Here is a 22,504-nt window from a genome sequence, read left to right on the forward strand (position 1 = left end):
TAGTTGATCATGTTCTTGTGCATGAGGACAGCTGGCCTACAGGCTCATCTACAGGCTTTCAATACTACTTACAGATCAAATATAATGACAGAACAGTAGCAGTACTTCAGATGAGAGAACTTTTACTTTTTATTCATACTGTATGTATAGTAAATACTGACGCACAAGTTGTACACCCTCAAACTCATACTGTAACTGCTGAACTGATTTGTAGCCAAGTACTTCTTACATGTACTGTATTTTTGCAGAACTGAGAGATGACTCTATATTCTGTTGTGTGTTCATATGCAATTCTTTGGTATTTGACCTTTTCCTTTCTAGTGCTTTTCATCTACTGTACTGTAAGATCTCTTTACAGCAGTGTAATGAAAATAATCGTTTCTTACTGTAAAGCTTATTGTTGAATTTCACTGCATCTGCTATATTTACCGTAACATGTATGTGCTCTAATTATGTTGTATACTGTAAGAGATATTGAGCTGTAAAATGATACCTGATTGGCAAAAGAAGGTTTTTGCAACAGTGTTATGAATTGATCTCATTAGTGTGTAAGACTATGTTGTTGTGTGTGTGTTTCTGAGGGCTTGTGTGTCATGTCTGAGGGCAAAGTTTGTTTTTTTTTCAGCAAGATTGAATAGTTTTGAGTGGAGAGCCTGAAAATAGGAAGTATGGGGAACTGGGTGAGAAGTTATGGATTTGTGTTTAGAGTTTGTGTAGATAGCAAAGTAAACGTGTGTGTGTGTGTTTGTGTTTTACAGTATTGCAAAATATTTACTATATACAATAAACAGTTTTTTTTGTTGTTGTTTTTTGTAACTATGCACTGGACACTGTGTTCTCCTTTTTTTTTTTTGTAGTGTCTAATGAATGATCTGTAGTGTGTATATTATTGACTAATGTGTTTATGATTTTAAAGCTTTGTTTGATTTTGAGTACAGGTGGAATGGTTTTGAAGCGATTGTTTGATTTTGCCAGAAGAGTCAGGGGGTTCTGTGAATTTAGTTTGAAGGTTTGGATTTGTGTTTAAGGTTTTGAGAAAATGAGTGATGGTTTCAAGAAATGTGTTTTAGCTATTCAGAAAAACGGTAATTTCGGTCCAGCTTGGTTAATCAAGTTAAATAGGCCCTTTATATTAGGCAGCGTTATCACGTGCAGGTCGTGGACTGTAAGATCATTTTATTCTCTGGTCTTACATTAATGCAACAGGGGAAAGTGGGGATTGTAACAGCGCACCGTTGCAAGAGGATAATGACAAAACAGACGAAGAGATGAGGAAAACGATCATTTATTACATGCACTTTGTTAACGTCAATCACTTAGCCTATGCGCTTTTTTATATAAATTACTATTACAAGGTCACGTGTTTTCTTGAAAAATCGCTGACATTAGTGAATATGCCAATGTTTATGGCGGAGTCTCATTTTAAAGTGACTTTTTTATTTATTTATTTTTTTACCATCCCTTTTTATTTTCAGACATAGAATAGGCTACAGTGGCTTTGCAATGATCAACATGCATTAGCCTAACTCATCATGCCCCCTTATCCACATAATGCCCCCCAGTTCACGCATTACCTCGTGATCTCTAATTACATCTGTGCTAGAGCTTCTTCAGGACTGTCACCATTCTGGCCACAAGAGGACGCAAAATAGTTATAGCTTCAGATCCTCCACACTGTTTAGTCCATTCATCAACGTCGACTTTTGTCTGCAAGCCCAACAAACAGACTGTAGATCACAATTAGCCTGTTTATTGTTTCAACGTAAACAGACTATTTTTGTTAAAAGTGATGCCATAATATATTATTTTGAACTATGGGCTGCTGCTAAAATTAGTCTTACAACCAGGAGACTTTGCAAACGTTGCATGAGGGATGTTTTCAGTTTATTCAATTATATAATATCTCAGACATAGCCTATTGACCGTGCGGTAGGCCTATGCCAGATACACTAATATAAGTAATGTTACAATAAAACCTTTAAAAAGGTCATAACACCAAATGTTCTGAACCAGTTAAAGATAAGATGCTCTGAATTTTCATAAAGAGATTGTGGTACTGTGCTTTTCTTTTTCAGTCCTGGGATGTGAAATGATGGCAAAACAAATCTTTGTGAACTTAAACCTAAACCCGTAATATATCTGTGGAAAAGTAGGTTAAAATCGCTACAGAATAGAATAACATGAACACTTTGAACGGTCCACATCTGTTCTGCGAGCATGAGACCCGCATTCTTCACGCATGACTAAACGCATGTGCTCTGCCAGGCCGCCGTGTATCTGTGATATGTTACTCGCTTTCTACATTTACACACCTTTACTTACATGACGCAACTGTCTAAACGCCATGGCAAGAACTTTGCAGAAGGCATATGAAGCCAAACTTAGTACTAAGGAAAAATGATTGTCGTGCCTCTTTACTGTCTCATCGCGTTTTGCAGGTCACGACAGGCATCTTCTTAAAGATATAGGCTTATTCAATCACCCTAATGTCATTCGGACAGATTTAAAAGATTAAGTGTTTAGCAGTTTTAGTTCATTGCAACCACTGGTGTTCAGTATTTATAAAAATTATACCCTACCTTTAGAATATGCCTACCAGAAATTAATTTCTGAGAATAAGGATTTTTCAGTTTACATATTACAAGTCTTGAAATATCTGACATTTTGGGATTATATGGCCTGAGATGCACATAGTTTGTGAAACTGTAAAAAAAAAAAAAAAAAAAACAGCCTTTTGTGCCCGTGAAAATCAACTACTGCCAGGGTGTTTCTTTTCTGTCTTTCAGCCTGTTGGAGATCTTTGACCAAATATTTCTGTGCTTCTTGAACACTGATCTGAACTTTAACATTTTATTGTGATATATTTCTTTTACAAGTTATAAAATGTCATTAACTTTTCCACTACATTCTAATTTATTGAGATGCACCTGTATATATCCAGGTAGCCTTACTGTAATAAGGGCTCGTTTACATTCAGTTTAACAATGACAATAAAATAAACAATAAAAAATGCATTTATCATATTTTCACTAAAACACTGCCACGTGAGGGGAAAAATGTATCACAGGACATTTAGCTGTCAATTAAGTCATTTATGCAATTGAGCTTTTGGTAGAAGCGCATCATCAAGACGTTCATGCATTTGATGCCGTTGCGCTGGTTTGATTCATTTTCATTTTAATTAGAAATTAAGTGCAAACAGATAGTTCTCGCGCTAAGTATTTCAGGCACCCTAATATTGCGAATGAGGCTTGGTCTACCTATGCTAGTCTGACTTCACTTGTCCCGAGGTCGAAATCAGATATAACGTAGCCTATTTTAGGACTATACAGTGACGTAGTAGTAATATTAGAATTTACAGCATGAACAGCAAACATATTCAAATTTAAATGAAGGCATTTAATTAGTATTATTTAAATATACATATACATTATTGTTTTAGTAGCACATTTTTACATTTAAATTAAGGCATTTAGGAGACACTCTTATCCACAAAACGCATTTGGATTTAAAAGTGAAATAGGCTTATATATTTTCGCAAAGTAGCCTGTTTGTTGTAGGCTATTTTTTATGGTTTTGTGAAAGTAAAAGCTTAGGCTAAGTTGTTTCCATGCTATTAGGCTATCGTTGTCCCAAAGAATTTGTCCGATAGCATAGGCTATATATTAGGCTACTACAGTTTAACTATTTCTTCTCAAAAGCTATAAATATCTAAAATAATTTTTTTTGAAGATATGTTTTTAATTTTAATTATCTTTGAGCGTGACTGCGGGAGGCAGAATTCATCTACCAGGGCGAGAGCAATCTCTGTGCCGTTGGATATCTGTGAGCACAGGCGCGGAACGGAATTGGACGCTGACACACGTAGCAAAGAGCTCCTTTGTCATGGATAGGTTCCCCACTCATCTATGTGATCTGATGTGTTTCCGGTTAGTGGCCACTAAGAGTGGTTGTGCACGAGTAGAGTTCAAGAAAAAGAGGTGTCAAACCGAGGTCTGGCAATGCGGAGGGTGTACGAAAGCTGCGTACTGTGCGCTGTCAGTCCTTTCCAAACGCGCAGAAAGTAACGGCGCGCAAGCGTTATCTCCACTATGTCAACAAGTTGACTTAAAAAAATGTACTCACTTTCGCAGGGGATTGGCGCGTTGTCATGGATACCTAGATAGCATTGTCCAACCTTTTGTTATATTTGGAACAGAACAGGTTACATTCAACCACTGGAGCGAATATCAAAGAGGGAAGCTGTTATGGAAGAGCAGCGGGATCAGAGGGAAGATGACAGCGTTACTCTGTCACCGAGCCTGCCCTCTCCACCTCTGCAGGCTGCGCACCACGCGCACAGAACCACGAACTTTTTCATTGACAACATTCTCAGACCGGACTTCGGCTGCAAAAGGGAGCAGCGTCCAGGTGCACGGTCTTTTGTTGCCCGACCAACTGTCCCCAGCACTCCTTGTCCGGATTCCAACTGCAGCACCGACAGTGTTTCATCTTCAGCCTCGTCCACCGTTTCGTCTCCAGCCAGCAGAAGGTATTCCAAAGTAGACGAGGCCGAAAGAGGGAACGCAGCAAACTGTGGGGTTGTCTCAGCGTCACCCGTTGCTTTGAATAGCCCAGGTGAAACCTCCTCGCCCCGTAAGGACAAACAAGCGCTTCTGTGGCCCGCCTGGGTTTACTGCACGAGATACTCTGATCGACCTTCATCTGGTAAGGCACCTGGTAACTAATAATACCACCAGTTCTCTTCTTTCTTGGCCATATATTTATTTTGTTGCATAAACTAAAAGCAGGAAAATCAACTATATGAAATGTATTAAGTTAAGGTTAGTTTCGGTTGTAGAAATATTCGAGCTGACACACACCGGAATCATATAATAATGCCTCATATTCATCAAGCTAGACCAAATTGTTTTTCCTTTTACAGCATGTACGACCCAGACATAATAGCTACTCCACATAATATTCCAAGAATTTTCATGCCATATATATATATATATGACTAATACTATAATAATAAAAGTTATAATCTTGAAAAACTTTTAATAATAAAGTCTTGTCACACGCATTTACATAAACGTCGTTTAATAATAAAGTTATATAAATGCCGTCCAAGACAATTACAAAACTAAAGTATATTCCTCAATAAATATTGAAGTCTACGAAATTGACAAAATAATGTTTTAAATGCGTGTGATTGATTTCGTGTTTTAGCGTTGAGGTTTGTAGCTTACTGCCATAAGTTAGTGACTCTTGTTATTATTATTATTATTATTATTATTATTATTATTATTTACAAGATCTCACATAATTTGCTTTTAGCCTATTCATTTTAATGTCGTAAAAAACTTTTTTTTTTTATCAGATGCTGCATTTTATTTCTTGGTTTTCTCAATCCACCGTTCAAAACTGGAGTACTAAATAAATAAATAAATAAAAGTTAATTTTTATTTCTGAGGAAAGTTACATGAATATACAACCAAATTTAAAGTCACTAAATCTCTTACATCAGATCTAAATTTTTGGCTTTTGTCGCTTATCTTAATTTGGCATTTTTAATACAACTTCAGGAGCACGACGTCAAAACGAATATCATTTCTATAATTTATCATCTGCATCATTGTATGTGCAGTACAGACTCAATTATGGCTCTTTTTTATTTTTTTTTATTTTTAACAGTGTCAGCAACATAATGACAATGTAGTTCATATGTTTACAATAACAATTTCTTTAACAGGGACAGCACTCATTAACAGCAACAAAACTGTAAGAGCTGTAGTCCCTGGCCAGTTCTTTAAGGCAACCTAAATTTAATAGGATTATTATTATTAGAAGAGTCTATTTTGATGTTTATTTATTCCAGTGATCATGTGGCACAATACTCAGCACGCCAGTGTCCTTTTGTGTGTGGAGTCCAAAATGGCTTTGACATTTGATGAGATGGTTGATATTCATGGATTCGTCTCATTGTTGTCTCCACACAAGGCCCAAGGACCCGGAAATTGAAAAAGAAGAAAAACGACAGTGAGGATAAACGACCCAGAACGGCGTTCACAGCTGAGCAGCTCCAAAGACTGAAGGCTGAGTTCCAGGCGAGCCGCTATATCACGGAGCAGCGGCGGCAGGCCCTGGCGCACGAACTCAAGCTGAACGAGTCGCAGATTAAAATCTGGTTCCAGAACAAACGGGCTAAAATCAAGAAAGCCACCGGATTCAAGAACGGCCTGGCAGTGCAGCTAATGGCGCAGGGACTGTACAACCATTCCACCACCACCACCACCCTTCAAGAAGACGACGGCAACTATAGCAAAGACAGAGAGAGAGAGAACCCGCAGAGTAAAATAAAAAGGTCGGAAGACTGAAGGGAAGCAGGAAAAACTCAAATACTTGACCAGGAATATTATAAAGGAATATTACCATGTAGGTTACTTTATCAACTTGTTTTGGAAAAGCGGTGATTTTTTTTTTTTTTTTACAATACAAATATGTGGACTTAATAAATATGCAGCCCTCATTTTTATTTTGGGGATGCTATTAAAGTCTAATGGATCGCGCTATAGTTTGCTTGAAATCGTTACATGCCACTACCAGTAAAAAGACACTTTACATTTTATCTAAATTGTTGTTTTTATACTGTTAAAAGCAATATTTCTTCGTGCCAAAGATGTATTCGATTAAAGTATCCAGAGAACAGTAGCCTATAGGCTACACTTCGTCTATTGATAATATTTTTTTCTTTGCTGATGGGGGATAATGGGAGACTTATCTGATATCAGATATTATTCTTTGCAATATATTTAATACTGTATCCAAATAAACCTCTTTTTGTACATGGCATCTGTTTTCTCTTTATTTTACCCTTACCGTTAATAGGCTAATCATCTTTTTTGTTTGTTTGTTTTTTTGTTTTTTTTGTCTCTTGCACCATGGAATCAGAGACAGAGCTCAAAAGACGTAACCAAGTCATCAAACTTACGTCGTCAAATTTATTTCAACATTGTTTACCTAAGTTTCTCACAATAAAACGACTCCCATAAGCCTATAATTCGCCTTTTTTTTGAGCCCGGTCTCATGAAAATCCGTATAAATAGTACGCCAAATAAAAACGAAAACTCGTGGTATTGATACGCAAAAATGTTTTTTACGTGACACGCTGCGCAGTTCATATAGCCTATAGGCATGTAAAACAATAAAATATGAATATTTACACAGCGTAATTATTTCACCCGTAGTCTAAAGTAAACTAGACTACAAAACTATCAATAAAAAATACATTGTATTTACAATATTTAATATACAGACTTATCTGTGATTAATTACTAAAAACAGATGATGAAAAATAAATTTTCACATTTTTTATGTAGGAAGACAAAAGCATGGTGCAAAATTACCTTAGCTGGAATAATACACGTATACGCTAATAATAATATTAATAGTAGTATCCCTAGGTTTTAAGAATAATAGGCCTAATTTAATTTAAGGAAATGTAAGGCTTATTGTTTCTATATTCCATATCGCCGCCCATCCCTGTTTAGCTGCGTGGCTCTGAGAATTTGAGAACAGTAGCCTAGTTGAGTGAATGTTTCGGTGGTGTGCTGTGGGCATGTAGTGGCTTTTTTGTAACCGATTAATCAAACCAAAGACGACAGAGAATCGTGAACACCTTATCCTGATGGGAATCACTGTTTGCTTTTTAGAAGCTCTCTGCCCGGGGCAACAGCGTCATATGGCATCTGCACTGGACCTGCAGCGTGCGTGTTGTTGGATTCGTGGTTTTCTCACACCTTCATAGTCTCCACTGCTATGGTCCTCAACATGAGGCGCGCCCGGGCAGGCTCGGCTAAGCGCAGGAATTAGCTACTGCCAAGTTCAAAAGGGAGTTACACTTGACTGAGGTCTTGGTCTGCAAATCGACGTTTTTCTCAAGTTCTTAAAAACCACAATAGAAATAGCCTTCAAAGTGTGATTTAGAAATAATAAACTAAGGTTCATGCCTACAACTCATGTGAGCGTTTTCAAGGAAGATCTCCCGCGTAACGCGCCGCATTTGCTGTCGCCTGCTAGAAAATCGATTTTGTGGTGCATTTGGCAACGAATAAAATTAGCAAACGAGACATTACTGGATGTTGTTCACCATTAATCACTGCTAAAAAGCTCACATTGCCTCTTGCGTCTTCCGCCGCCACGCCAGGCTTGAGACTAGATTTGGTGTAGCCTATGAATATAGACAAATCCGGAAAACAGATAACAACAGTGTGGGAAAAAGTAAAACAAATGATTAAAAATAAATAAATAAATAATGATTCTGTTTCAGAAATGTGTTCATTTTACTGCTTCGTGGATAGTTTCATATGCCTATTTTTTAACATTGTATTTCATTGTTACATTTGAACATTTTAAATACAGCTGTCGTGGAGGACAATGATTTACTGTAAGCAGCATTATCCTTTCGGACAACTTGCTACAGTGTATCTACAAAATAAATAAATAAATAAAATACAAATAAATATAATAATGAATAAATAAATATTAAGACCGGCCAAACAATGCAAAACATAGGCTATTTATTATTCATACAGTGCATGCTGGGAAGAAGGTGAATGAAACCATTTTTAATTGTGGGCCTATTTGAACTAAAATAATTAAATTCCCCGCTACACGCTTGTCGGTTCAACTTTCTTGTACTTTTAGAACTTCGGGATGTAGGTTAAGTAAAACAACATACTAGGCCTGATCAAAAATCTTTGAGTAGATACTCTTAAAAAATGAAGGGTTTGAATTGGAACCATAAAAAAAATGTTGTACATTTTATTCTCTCTAACTTTTAAAAACCATCTGCTTTAACGATTGCAGTAAATCAACAATGTGTCTATGTGCCTAACAACTAGCCAATTCGAATAATACATAAAAAAATACATTATTTTGTGTGCAATGGAAACATGTAGCCTAATTTTGATTTAATGTGTTCCTTTGAATTTAAATTAGATTTAATTTATTCCTCGGCGGTGTAACTGAGGGACTGTGCACGCTGAGTCTGAGTCATACACCTCTACATCATTTTCAAATAAATACAGCTGAACTTGTGAAAAGAACACTCAGTCCTCCACCTTCACCCCCAAAAGACACATAGGCCTAGGCCTACACTACACACCCTCTAAACATTTTCTCAGACAACCCCGGTGAACTACAAGAACAGCCAACACGAACAACCGAAACAGCCTCACTGTTGGTTAAGCTATATGTTTTGCCACAAATTAAAGCGATAATTTGTGAAGAAAAAAAATGCATATCTTCAAAATGTATATGTAAGCAGCATAGGCTACTTGGTTTTTTTTTTTTTTTTCTTCTTTTTTTTGACTGGAGTTACGGGGAACATGTTATAAAGCTGTTTGAATTCAAAAGTCCAGTTGCTCTCTCTCTCTCTCTCTCTCTCTCTCTCTCGCTCTCTCTCTCTGCAGTTTTGTTTGCTTGTCTTGTTTCATCAAACCTGTCTCAAATTGGAACATTTGATTTTTATTCTACAGTATATCTTTGTAACTGCACAATATTATTACATAGATGCACTGGGATCCGGATCTTCAGCGAAAAGAACGGACTTGTTTAGTCGTAGACGAGCACAGTGTTCGAATTGTGTCAAAGCTCTTGGGGGGTCCCCCTAACCACTTTTAGGTTTAGATTTTTGGGGAAAATGGCACTCTTTTTGTGATATTGATCAACTATATGAAATTATATAAATATATACATTTTCTGCCCCCATATCTTGGAATTTGGGAGTATTCTAAATGCATTTTATTATACTGAATCATGCAGTGAAAGAACACACTCTAAATGAGCATTCAGTCTAGCTAGCGTTTAAGCACTCATAACTCCTCTTATAATCAATAAAGCTGTCCATACACGGTATGATAAATGAATCTTTAACTTACATCGTACCTACATCAGCGCTTTGTAGCGTATGATGAGGGAATTCGCGAGTTTCTGTCTGAAACAAAACTCTGGGGTTTCAGCGCTGACTAGTTTGAGCGCTTCTGATTGGCTACTGCATTCCTAAGCTCAACAGAATCGTGTATGATTGGTCATAATGAGCAATGCTGTAAAAACGCGTAAAAATAAAATATGATGTAACACCCCCCGAGTTACTCAAAACTAACTATAACCAAAAAATGTTAGCTGGGAAAGCGAGGGAAAAATTTTCGATTTCTTAACTTGAGGAGATTACACGGTATAACCTTACACTTGCAATATCACAATAATTATTGATTTAAATGATAGGACACCAAAAGACACAAATGTTCAATAAATTACTTTTTTATAATTCATAATATGCAATAAACTATTCCCTATCTTGATAAAGTCTGCTAAGAAGCGTGGTAAAGTCTCATTAGCCTATATAACACTGTTCAACTTGTTTGTAGCCTTGCTCATTGAGATTGCGCACATATATGATATGCAGCGTATATGCTATAAAATTGATATGTTGTTTGGCAACCATAAACAACCTAGAATTAAACTAATGAAATACATTTCTTGGTAGAACTGTATATTCTGATTTTTGAAAATCAAAACTTATTTAACACAGCATATAGATAAATCAAATGCATAGGTGTATTTTGTTGCGTACTGACACCTACAAATATTGTTAACTCTGATGTTAACATATAAGGAAATATTTGTCAGACTTGTATCACTGTTGTTGCTCCATTCACACTGTGTGCCAGAGGGCTTGTTTGCCTCATCTGGAATTTTCACCACTCCTTGGCAACTAGATTAGACATGGATCACTTTTATTGAATTTAGAATTTTAACGTAACAGCGGAATTATTTTGAGATTAAAGGAACATGAGATGAGAAGGGTTTGAAGCAGCCAAAACCACTAAAACAAGCCACTAATAAAGACTGATGACAAATAATCCGTTTTAAAATTCTGTATTCTAACAGCTTCGCAGGACTTTGTAAATAAATTACTTTCTAGTCAATGGATTTTTGGTTACAATGGTGCATTCTTACAATATACAAAGGTTATGAAAAGTTGAAATACTGAGGAACCAGAGGAGAGTTTGCAACATAATATTAGGGAATGAGTTTAAAATACAGGAAACACTTAGAGACTGATCACAGGGTGACTTGTCAAAAGTGAGTGACTTAATGAAAATGGAGTATAATTTGCTCATTACTGAAGGGTTTCATTACTGGTGGACTCACAGTCTGATGTGATAGTATTATAAAACAGCACCGGACACCTTTGTAGGGGATATACCATATCATTCACTGAACATATTTACACATCCAAAAAGCCAAAATCCTGGCAGAAGATAACACTGACCATCAGATAAACGTTTTGACCTCCAGGCAAATGGCTAGAACTGGCCAATATCACAGAGGGACTTGCATTTTATCCAGACAATCACATCCGCAAGTGCAACATTTATTATCCAACTCTTAAAAGTCACAGGTGATATTTTTACTTTTCACTGCTCTGATACTTAAACATGAAACCTTTAAACTATTCTCAGTGTGCACCAGGGCTATACAGTGTGACATGTCACATGTGCTATGAAAAATAAAAGTTTACCACATGTGTGTGTGAGACAGAGCCACTTGTTTGTGTGAAGTAAGAGTTTGTTGCATGCTTGTTTGTGTGTGAGGTTAATTGATAGATTAATTTACTTGGTTGTTGTAGTCTACTGTGTGATTTAAAAATCATGTCTCAGCTGCATTGAGTCCATCCACCCAACTCCATTTCTCACAATTCCTACTGCTGGTTTGCAACAAAAAAAAAAAGTTTGTTTAAGTGATATCTGCCCACAGACCCATGGATCTGTCCTTGAAGTGTAAAGTGTAAATGGATGTTCTTTGTATAGTAATACTGGAAATATTATTTAAACAAAACTGATCTAATGTAAAAGGAACAGTTCACCAAAAAAAAAGAATCTGTCATTATTTACTTGTTCCAAACCTGTATGAGTTTCTTTCTTCTGCTGAACATAAAATACGTTTTTTTGAAGAATGATGGTAACTAAACAGTTGACGGTAGCCATTGACTGAAAACAAAAATACTATGCAAGTCAATGACTACCGTCAACAATTGGTTACCAGCATTCTCATCCATATACATGACGACAGAATTTTCATTTTTGGGTGAACTATCCCTTTAAGGGAGAGGTGTTCTGTTCCTGCAGTCTGCCATTTTGGACAAATAAAGAAAAAGCTTGTCTGAAAACAAGGAAGGGTTGGATTTTGTGTGCCTTACTGTATCTGCAACCTTAATGTCCATTGCTAGTCACATCCCTGTTTAAGTGATGAACTGCATTACTTGTGGTTGTTTTCAGAGATATAACATATAGGTTTACTTGTGCTACAATTGTCTGTCCTGTGCCACAAAACTTTCAACCTCTGGCACCAGTGCTAAGTGCAAAAAAAGTTAAAATACAGTCCTGTTCACTATATTATATTCTTGCCACATATACACAAATCTATCTGGATCTTTAAATTGTCTTAAAAAAAGAACCAGAATTTCAACTCTTGTCGCAAAATTCTGCACGGAAAAGCATAAAATAGCACTTTTTAGTCCATGCCAATCAATGGTCTCCACCCCTCACCCCTAACACACATCACATCTGTATAGAATACAGTAAAATTCCTTCTTTGACATCCACCACTGATACAGAGCAGACTAGGTTTAAATTGCAGTGTGTGCATGTCTGCAGGATGTCAGTAGCTACCTATTATTATTATTTCTCAGACCGGACAGAGTGAGAGCGGACATATGGCCTCAAATCACACAGACACGCAAAACACAGTCAGACGAGGATGAGTCAGCCAAGTGCAGACAAGCCTATGCTCCGGATAGCAGTAATAAATCTTGAACTGGGATTGACTGTGACAGTTCAGATGCTATCAGACAGTCAGTGGTCAACCAGAATAACTAACCGAGCAACATGACAGGGATCATCCATAATACAAGCATACACTCTCATTATACACATCCACACTGACAGGGGTTATTCCTGTGGAAATATAAAAAAATAGAGAGAGCGAGAGATACAATCTGCCTTAGGCTATCACACTCTAACACACACACAGGCACGCACGCACGCACACACACACACACACACACACACACACACATTTTTTAAAAGGAGATTAAGATAAACATGTTTAACCTGAACATAACTCACATTATTATCTGTTATCTGTACAATTCATGATCGATAAAAAGCAAACTATAATTTCAAGCTTCTAAAAATCACCTGACAACACAAATCTTGTCCACAAGCACAGCTGAAATGGCTTTACTGAGACCCACACACTCCATTTGTCATTGTTTTCCTGCCATCAGCTGATATATGTGTAAGAGAGATCAGGAAAAGGGGAGCACATGTTCTCTGACCTTATGATTGGTGCTAAAAGGATCGGGAGAGTGGAGGGTAATAGAACATTATGGAATCACTCGCCTCATTGGTTCTCAGAAAGAGGAGAGCTATACATGCAAGGCTGTTGCCAAGGAAACAGTCACTGAACTCCATTTTAAAGTGAATGATGAATACGCTCCGAGCAGATCCTCCATAGATTATCTTTCGCTCTATGGTTCATTAGGCCTGCATACTTTATAAGTTATATGCCTAATGAAGGGCAAAGTACACAAATCTAGTACTTGAGTAAAAGTACCCTGAAAAAATATTACTTCAGTAAAAGTATACTTCTTTTCAATTTTACTTGAGCAAAAGTTAAAAAAAAAAAAGTACTTGATTTTTTTATATACTTAAAAGGGACTGAACGATGTTTATTATTTATTCTAGCCAGCAGTCAATAAGTAAGATTATTGGATGCAGACATTAAATATGCATTGATTTGCAAGTAAACAAACATTTAATTATTTTATATATACCAAAATGTGCCTTGCATTATATACTAAAATATTAAGTTACTGATGAAATTAAAGTGCGCAAACAAGTGAAAATAACAAGATATATTATAGTAGTTTAGTACACTCTAAAAAATGCTGGGTTAAATACAACCCAGTGCTGGGTAAAATAGGGACAAACCCAGCAATTGGGTTATTTTGACCCAGTGGTTGGGTTACTACCCAGAAGGTTGGGTTCCGCTGGGTCAAAACAACCCAATTGCTGGGTTTGTCCCTGTTTGACCAAGCACTGGGTTGTATTTAACCCAGCATTTTTTTAGAGTGTAGTCATATAGTAATTTTGAAAATGAGTGAAAACAAAACGTTTGTACAGTATTGTGCAGACGTCAAGAGGCAAATGTGTTAAAATTTTAAGTAGAATGTTATGCAAACATACATGTTTTATATAATTGGGGCATTAATTTGCATTATTCTAAAATCCCTATTTTACCCAGCACTGGGTTGTATTTAACCCAGCATTTTTTAGAGTGTAGTAACCTAAATTATGGACAAATGTGGGCTTGTCAACATTCATGTTACATGCAATGGGCCTATACAGCTTGTCCTTTATTTAACAAATAACTGACAGTCATCACCCAAATATGATTTTCATTTACAATAATTAATACTACAATTTGGCATTAGTAACTTCTCATGGCATCAGTCACTCACACTCTCAAGTTCTGAGAATTTCCTGTGTTTTGGTGAATCATTGCAAGCCAGTGTCGTTTTTTTTTCGTTTTCTTGCATTAAAAAGAATGATATGTTGCTTTAGAATGCACAGAAGTTTCCCAAAATAAAAATACTTAAATATAGCCAACATACTGTATTAAGTAAGTACAGTAATGAAGCAAAAATAATTTGTTACTGTTCACCACTAGTTATATAAACTCATATTTTTCTATTATAATAAATGTAAGCAATATCACATGAGCAAGAGTGCTGCTCCGAATATCATATTAGCAGCAAGGCTTTGTTTGAACCATAAGAATTAGGCCACATGCAGGCACAGGTGATAGCAGCCCTGCCTGCCTATGCACACCAACAGCACAATTGCGGGTGTGATTGCTTTTATGCAAGAACAACTTAAGTAACTTACCTTTAAGAGTCATATTACCAGTTAAGCTGTCACTTTTTGCTCCATCAAAGAAAATCAAGCCAAGGCAGAATCATCTGTTGCAACTCCGTGCAACAGTAGTTGTGTTTTGTTCCTGAATGAATCAACATTTTTGAACGAAGTGGAATGATTCAAATTACTCTCCCATAAAGACAGTCACATGTCTGCACATTCTGACTATATAGACCGCACAAACCCAGACAAGCAGAGTGACACAAACTGTGAAAAGTCCTAGTGCTGTAGGACGGACTGTATATCAGCACTGCAAGTGGTGGCGATTTTTAAGTGACTCTTTATGGAGGTTTCCTTGTTGCGCCATTAGGTGGCGGCATGAGTGAGTGATTTATCAAAAAACCTGAGTCATTCTGGAATCAAAAAACATCACTTTGCTCACATATTGGAACAATTATTTCTGCTTTGGCTTTGCTTGGAACTATTCTCACTGGGGGACCAAAAACAAAGTAACTAGGTATATTGTGCCTAACAAGTCAGTTACTCAATATTAACTTCTTATTTAACTGTTGTATAAATACAATATCATATCACACACACACACACACACACACACACACACACATATATATATATATATATATGCCATCTGTGTTAGCATGTTGGTCATTAGTTTATTAGTGTGAATAAGAATATCTGGTTTTTGTGTATTGCTTAAATGATAATAATCAATCATACTCAAATTGCAATGATTAATTGGTCATAGTAAATGATTTAGGTAATAAAGAAATTAATTGATGTTCAGTAGCGTTACAGAGGTTAATGGGATAATTATGAGTTGAAATGAATTAATTAACCTCTCACTCCAAATCTGTGTGCTTAGAGGAGACTCCATATAATGGAAACACAATGTTACACCAGTCTCTGAGCCCTCATTACAACGACAGGGTCAAAAGTCAGCATTCAGAGTCCATCTGCTGCACACACACACACACACACACACACACACACACACGTTCACCAGCACCTCTTACACCAGCATGTCTGCTTTCACATGCTAATGAGATGAGCCATTTATACTCATCCAAATGAATGAAACACAGACGCACATCCAAAATGTAATCAATAGAGGAAACCACCATCAGTTTTTTAGGACTGTTAAAAATTTGACTGATAACTAAATCAATTTTTTCTAAAAAATCACAGACACATATTTTGCCACAGTCCTACTGAAGCATATGATTCTTAACTGTCTATAATGCCTCCAACCACAGCAGTAAGACTGGCCCCGATGACTGATCCATTGCCAAGATTGTAGCTGACCATTGAGTTACACACTCGAAACTCCTTCCAAGTACCTTACATCTAATTCATACAGTTCATCAAAGGTTTTGTGAAACCCAATTAAAGCTAAAAATGACATTCACAAAGATATGCACTGAAGTTGCAGTTAAAGAAATAGTTCACCAAAAAAAAAGAAATTTTGCTCACCCTCAGGCCATCCAATATGTTAGATGTTAGCCATTATTAAGGTGTTTTAACTTCAAACAGTCGCCAAAATATGAGTCCATGATCCATAAAAATGCTTCCTCCAGTGAAAAAGTTCATCCCCATTTTTCTCTCACATCAGAATTTGTTTAAGACTGTTTTGGCTTGTAAATGGCACTTGATCTGTGCATATTTCTCTTCTGATTCTGACGAGACAACTTTTTTTCACTGGAGAAAGCAATATGGATATTGTTCACTTTGGACTCGTATTTTAGCCATAAGCAACGGTTTGAAGTTAAAAACTTTTTAATGATAGATTTGTTTCTTACAAACACACAGCTTTTGGCTTCACAAGAAGTTAACTGATGGACTGAAGTTATGTTGTGGATTATTGAGATGTTTTTCTCAGCTGTTTGGACTCTCATTCTGACGGCACCCATTCACTGCAGAGGATCCATTGGTGAGCAAGTGATGTAATGCTAACTTTCTCCAAATCAGTTCATATGAAGAAACAAACTCATCTACATCTTAGATGACCTGAAGGTGAGTAAACTTAAAACTGAGTAAACTTAAAACAATAAAATATTTTTGTTTGTTTGTTTGTGTTTTGTTTTGTCTACATATTCCTTTAAATTATTATTATTATTATTATTATTACTTTACTCATATTACAGATAAAATGATGATTTAATTCAAAATCCACTTTTTTGATGGTATTTGTAATGATCAAGGAAATGGCTCAAAACAATTTTATTTATTTATTATATATATATATATATAAAAAGAATTGTCCTATGCTAACCTATAGCATAAATAAAACTAACAAAATGCATTTGAGTGTTGACTTTGACATGTGACAAAATACTTTGACTCGAGGCTTTATTTAGACTTGGCTTTGTAAGACTTTTAGACTGGACTTGAACTCATGACAAAATCACACAAAGTCACACTCATGAAGAACATATCTGGTCAACCATTAAAAAATAATAAATGAATGAATCAATCAATGAATGAATCAATGAATGAATGAATCAATCAATCAATCAATCAGTCAATCAATCAATTCAGACCTACTCTATAGTGATTTTAGAATTTGCGACAGACAGGATAATCTCAGTCAATCGGTAAATCTCTGCAATGGCCAAAAATGTACAAACCACTGTTTCATATTCTTTGGCTCTTGAGCAAATCTATAAAGAAATCACATTCAACGGTCTGGTCAACCATTAAAAAATAATGAATGAATCAATGAATCAATGAATGAATCAATGAATGAATGAATCAATGAATCAATCAATCAATCAATCAGTCAATCAATCAATTCAGACCTACTCTATAGTGATTTTAGAATTTGCGACAGACAGGATAATCTCAGTCAATCGGTAAATCTCTACAATGGCCAAAAATGTACAAACCACTGTTTCATATTCTTTGGCTCTTGAGCAAATCTATAAAGAAATCACATTCAACGAAGGTGGCTATTGCCAGAATAACTCTGTACAAGAATGTGCCCAAATTTAGCAACACATCAAATGGCCTATAATTTCATTAATAATGAAATTATACCTAACTTGGTTATCACAGGTTGCAACAGGTTGAACCATTTAAACCATACTATTTAAAATTCCTTAATTAAATCGATGCATTCTATAGTGGTATCAATTAATTAGTTAAAATAAAGAATGTTTAATTTTCCATGCAGTTGTGGGTTTGATAGGAAGATTGTCAGCTGAAATTTATTAAGGACCATCTGGACTTGTTTATCTGTGCTGGGCTCTGCTGTGGGAATCTGATTCCACTAACCTCAGTAGAAGTACATGTGTCTGCAGTAGCTGTGTTAGCATGTTAATGTGTTAGCACTAGCTTCTGTGGGTGGCAGTGACTGCAGTTGCTTGGAGCAATATGACCTAAATAGGGTTAAAGGTGAAAGGTTTATTAGGAAATGGTTCAGTATCTGTTTTAAATAGGGACCTCACAATCCCTCCCCACCCCCCACCTGCTCTGCATTAGACACCTGACACAGACAACATATGTGACTCTGGACCACAAAACCAGTCATAAGGGTCAATTTTTGGAAATTGAGATTTGTACATCATCTGAAATATCTGATGTATGGATTGTTAGGATAGGACAATATTTGGCCGAGATACAACTATTTGAAAATCTGGAATCTGAGGTGCAAAAAAATCGAAATATTGAGAAAATCACCTTTAAAGTTGTCCAAATGAAGTTCTTAGCAATGCATATTACTAACCAAAAATTAAGTTTTGATATATTTACAGTAGGAAATTTACAAAATATCTTCATGGAACATGATCTTTACTTAATGTCCTAATGATTTTTGGCATAAAAGAAAAATCAATAATTTTGACCCATACAATGTATTTTTGGCTATTGCTACAAATATACCTCAGCGACTTAAGACTGGTTTTGTGCTCCAGGGTCACATATATGCTTAAAGACACACAATGCATAAACAGATGCAGAGCAACTGTTAAACCAATGTTTAAAAATAAATGGTTACTGTTATTATTCATAACTTAAAAGCAACTGTATGTAATATCACCCCTTTCATTTTGTTGCTTTGCAGCCTGAAATGAAATGGACACAGTTTTTGTTTTATCCTGCTGTATTTACTCAGTGCAACTTATAACATCCAAGTGAAAGATAGAACACCAACACAAAAAACAGAATCACTGAGTTGGAAAAAGGACTAAAATGACTTGAAAACTCGGACAAGTGTAGGTAATCACCTTCTCAATGGCACACAAAACAATTTGACTTTCAACATTGATAAGCTGTGGTCATTTTGATTAGCTCAGCATGAAAACAGCTTTCCTGGAGCATTTCAGTCCTTGGTAGTGCAACTGAAGCAAACCATCGACTATGGGTGGCAAGGCACTGTCAAAAGATCTCCGGGATAAAGAGAACCACATACACACACTTGCATGTATAGAGACAGAGATGCCAGCTAGAGCATTGCTCAGAGAAATTCTCAGGGGACGAAGGGAGGTGCCCCAGTGTTCAGACTGGCAGTCTAGACGTCTCGCTCTGTGTACTCTTCAATAAGGTTTCTCTTTCTCTCTCTCTCGCTCCCTCCTGCAGAGTTTAAGAAAGAGAAGAGGGATTTCTCACTTCCTAAACATGCAGAGGTCTTGCCACGTTGTGTCAGATACACTGTGGGTGAAACTCTGCTAAAGCATGCTCAACAAGAACAGCAGGAGAAACCACACTCATGCACATTCTCCACATATTCTCCATATTCTCATTAAACAGAAGTGCTATTCCTGAGGAAATGGATGACTGAATCAATGTTCTTCACTTTTTTGTTTGCCTGTTGTATTTCTTAAAGTTGACTTTGAAAACCTGATTTATTATTATTATTATTTATGAGAAAATGCTAAACTTGTCTTAGTTTGTACCATTTACTCCCAGTATGTTCTGTCATTTCTCCCTTTTAAAAAATAATGGTTTGCTCTGTCTGAAATCATGTATGAGGAAATTACATTACAAATGTCTTTTTTTCCAGGAACAGCTGCTGTGATGATGATCAAAAGAGTTTTGAAAATCTGTACTTTTAGTAAATTAAAAAATAAATAAATAAAATTGATCAAAAGTCAGTGAGTTTCCACTGCACAAGACGAGTGTGTGTGTGTGTGTTTGTTCCATAGTTTGACTGTTAGCTGCGAGTTAGTCAAAGTTAGGTCATGTACAGTGCATTGTGACAGCAGTGTGCGACTGTATTTAGGTTGTCTGTCTGTCTGCTCTCTTTCCCACAATCTCTGTGTGGTTGGTCAGCTCCTGCTGGTGGCCTAGCTACCCATGACCTTTGACCTTTGGACAGGTGGATGCCGCACCGTTTAAAACCAGTTATTTGACCGGACTCACACTGAGGTCCTGACCCTTGCACCTTGACCCAACAGGCACCTGCTCTGGGCCTGCGGTGATGAAGGTTCTCCTCAGGAGAAACCACACTCATGCACATTCTCCACATATTCTCCATATTCTCATTAAACAGAAGTGCTATTCCTGAGGAAATGGATGACTGAATCAATGTTCTTCACTTTTTTGTTTGCCTGTTGGTGTCTTCTTGCTCTCACTGTTTAGAAATTTATTTAATTACTTGGAAATAATCACCTTAAACTATGAACATTGAAAAAACTGGGCCTGCGGTGATGAAGGTTCTCCTATCACAACAGAGTCATCTATCTACTGTACTCAGACTCATTAGAGAAATCCACACATTTCTACACATTAGACACTGGTGGCCAGGTTGTCTTATATTGCCATTAAATGAACTGGGTGTTTTAGGACACACACACACAAAAATACACTACCATTAAGAAGTTGTGGGTCACTAAGATGCTTTTTTTTCTTCACAAACTGAAACTTTTGTTCAGCAAAGAAGCATGGAATTGATCAAAAGTGAGAGTAGAGCCATTTACAATGTTATAAATGATTTCTATTTCAAATAAATGCTGTTCTTTTGAAAAAGAATCTTGAGGGGGAAAATGTATCACGGTTTCCACGAAAATATTACGCAGCACAACTGTTTTCAACATTGATAATAATCAGAAATGTTTCTTGAGCATCAAATCAGCATATTAGAATGATTTCTGAAGGATCATGTGACACTGAAGACTGGAGTAATGACTGCTGAAAATTCAGCTTTGATCACAAGAATTCAGTGAGCACTGAAGATAGCAATGTGCTGAAACATTTGCTTGCTTGCTCGTGTCCATCTGTTTTTAATTCACTTGCACTTTGCACTTTTTGCACGGTGCAATTTATAAAATAAAAAATATGTTTTTGTAAACTTTTCCAGTCTTGAGTGGATCAGTGTGCGGTTAGCCACCCTCTTGTTCATCACAACAATAAATAAAATTTTAAAAATGTAAAAGACTCACATACACACACACTGACACCATCTCAGACGCACATTTGTGCGAGAAGCAATAGTGTAGCAGTGATGACACATTCACCCAAGCACAGTCACACCTGGAGTCCTGCCCTCATCCGGTCCCACATTTACACAGCACCCAGGATCCTCTGTGCTCACGCGTGTGCACTTACATCTGCCTTGTAATAAGTCTTACATTATAATTACAAAAACTGATATTTCTCTTTCAAAAATGTATTGTATTACATTCAGAATGTTTGGGGATAAAGATCTGTTAAAAAGTGTAATAAGGCTCTTAACCAGCAAATAATATTACACCATATTTAGTATATTTGTGTTTTTGTGCCATGATCTTTTTTTTCTGACAAATAAATCACTACATAAGAAAAAAAAAAAAAAAATTTAATCCAAACTGGCTAATATTCTGTTCAGTATCTTGTTACTTATGCCAGTAATAAATGTACAACACAAAAATAACAATGTTTCCTTCTGCTTATCAGAACAATAACACTTACTGTATAATGAAAATGGAATCCTCTTGGAGGATGCTAATAGTAGCCGCAAGATTGTTTCTATCAAAAAAAAAAATCTGTCAACCTTTTTTTTTATTCAAATGATTTATTTTAGTCTTGGAGTCAGGGCATTTTAATTAATTTATTTGCACTGCCCAGAGGGAATGTTAAGTGTGTTTGTGTCTGTGCATGTCACAGGTGGAGCATCCAGACAGACTACTGCTAGCAATAAAGCCCAAAAGATGACATATAATTTGTGGTTGGATTAAAGTCTTTGCTTTAAACTTGAAAAAAGCAGGCTCAAATGAGGACACAAAGATGTGTTCATGTGTTCATGTGTGTGTGAATTCTTAAAACGGTAGTAAAATGCTTTCTGACTGCATCTGGAGCAAATCAGAAACAGCACTTACCTTTGACCTGCTGCTGCTGCTGTGTGTGTGTGTGTGTGTGTGTGTGCGCGTTTTTGTGACAAATGAGGACATACATTTGTATAATGACAAAGGTATGACATAGGTATTACAAGGAGAAGGTGACTTTTCAGGACATTACCCCATGTCCCCACTTTTCAAAACGCATATAAATCACACAGACAGAAGTGTATTGAAAATCTGAAATAGCACAAAGTTTCCTGTAAG

At 36.4% G+C, this 22,504-nt stretch overlaps 1 protein-coding gene across 1 annotated transcript; it reads left to right on the forward strand.

The window, feature by feature from the left end:
* The first annotated feature begins 3,854 nt into the window (after positions 1–3,854).
* On the forward strand, positions 3,855–6,680 carry LOC107752617 (homeobox protein engrailed-1a-like). The gene is made up of 3 exons (XM_016568629.1): positions 3,855–3,929; positions 4,134–4,707; positions 5,983–6,680. The coding sequence occupies exons 2-3, from the start codon at positions 4,248–4,250 to the stop codon at positions 6,357–6,359; spliced, it is 837 nt and encodes a 278-aa protein (XP_016424115.1). The 5' UTR covers positions 3,855–3,929; positions 4,134–4,247; the 3' UTR covers positions 6,360–6,680.
* The last annotated feature ends 15,824 nt before the right edge of the window (positions 6,681–22,504 follow it).

Source organism: Sinocyclocheilus rhinocerous, unplaced genomic scaffold, assembly GCF_001515625.1.
Source record: "Sinocyclocheilus rhinocerous isolate Xijiao unplaced genomic scaffold, SAMN03320098_v1.1 scaffold1222, whole genome shotgun sequence".
Lineage (NCBI taxonomy): Eukaryota > Metazoa > Chordata > Actinopteri > Cypriniformes > Cyprinidae > Sinocyclocheilus > Sinocyclocheilus rhinocerous.

Excerpts from the sequence above, each read along its gene's own strand:
- LOC107752617 (XM_016568629.1), top strand. The coding sequence starts at position 4,248 with ATGGAAGAGCAGCGGGATCAGAGGGAAGATGACAGCGTTACTCTGTCA. Across the intron at positions 4,708-5,982 it reads CTCTGATCGACCTTCATCTG|GCCCAAGGACCCGGAAATTG; the intron begins GTAAGGCACCTG and ends TCTCCACACAAG.